General features: G+C 47.9%; 1 protein-coding gene across 1 annotated transcript in view; it reads left to right on the forward strand.

Annotated features, from left to right (window-relative positions):
• Positions 1 to 1020, forward strand: part of LOC108572956 — a 116505-nt gene that overhangs the window by 74872 nt on the left and 40613 nt on the right. The window contains exon 7 of the mRNA XM_017935303.1: positions 1 to 63. Within this exon, the coding sequence (XP_017790792.1) occupies positions 1 to 63 (63 nt within the window). The remainder of the gene's footprint in view (positions 64 to 1020) is intronic.

Below are 1020 nucleotides of genomic sequence, written 5' to 3' on the forward strand. Positions count from 1 at the left end.
CAAGAAGAAGCTCAACGACTTCGAGCTGGTTATCACCTGCCTGGAGGAAGCTGCGCACGATAAGTAAGTAACCTAACGAAACGCGCTCGACGATACGTACGTTCGGTTCGCGATAATAGGCGAGAAAGTTTGGTATTAGGGTTCGAGAGGTTAGGCCAGGTGGAAGACCTACGCGTGACGTAATAACGTTACGAAAGTTTCCATAAGGGTAGAGAGACGTAGCGAGAAGCACTCGTTAAGCTGACAGGGAAAAAACCGTCTGCGAGGACGTCGAGCAATATTGGAAAGTGGATTAAAAAAGTTTGCCGGAGAAAAAGCTACATGTACATGGATGTACAAATAGATCAGTTTTTAACTCGTAACGAGAAACTGGTTCCACGGAGATGCACAGGCTGCCTTTGAGATAAAGAGAAAAATATTCCGCGTCGATGCGCGACAAAGTTCAGTCCAACTCGTCGATTGAAAATTAACCCTTCTATTTCGAGTAAATTCTTTATTTATCGAGGAATCGAAGAATCGATCTTACACGGTCTACGCATACGCGAACGAAAATTCTGAATAACTGTAATTACGAACCGTCCCGTTGAGAAAAATGTTTCCTCTAAAATCGAGACGTCAGTCGTGGGAGCCAGGTCGTCGAACGTCTGCGGTCTCGGGGAAATTTCTTTCACCGGTGGAGCTCTGTACCGGCACGGAAGGTCAGAAAGTAAATTAAAAAGTTTGCTTTGCTCTCGTATGACAGCGAAAAAGACATTTACCAGCGCCGGTGGCGTGGAGTGTAGAGGGTGGGAAAAAGAGCGTGTTTACCCAGCAGCCGGAGTACGAATATACGCGGAGGTTGGCGATGCTTCGAGTCCCCATTTACATAACCGCTCCGGTTTCTCGTGTGCGCGCGCCCTCGCTTACATTGCCTGTGTCAAGAGCCTGCTTTCCAGCATTTTTCCCGGGGAAACGAGCACCGATTGTTGGCGGAAAGGAATCGAAACACACCGAGGGCTCAATTGCGTGCTACCGCAACAA

This window comes from Habropoda laboriosa, unplaced genomic scaffold (genome assembly GCF_001263275.1).
Source record: "Habropoda laboriosa isolate 0110345459 unplaced genomic scaffold, ASM126327v1 scaffold102, whole genome shotgun sequence".
In the NCBI taxonomy this organism is placed as follows: domain Eukaryota; kingdom Metazoa; phylum Arthropoda; class Insecta; order Hymenoptera; family Apidae; genus Habropoda; species Habropoda laboriosa.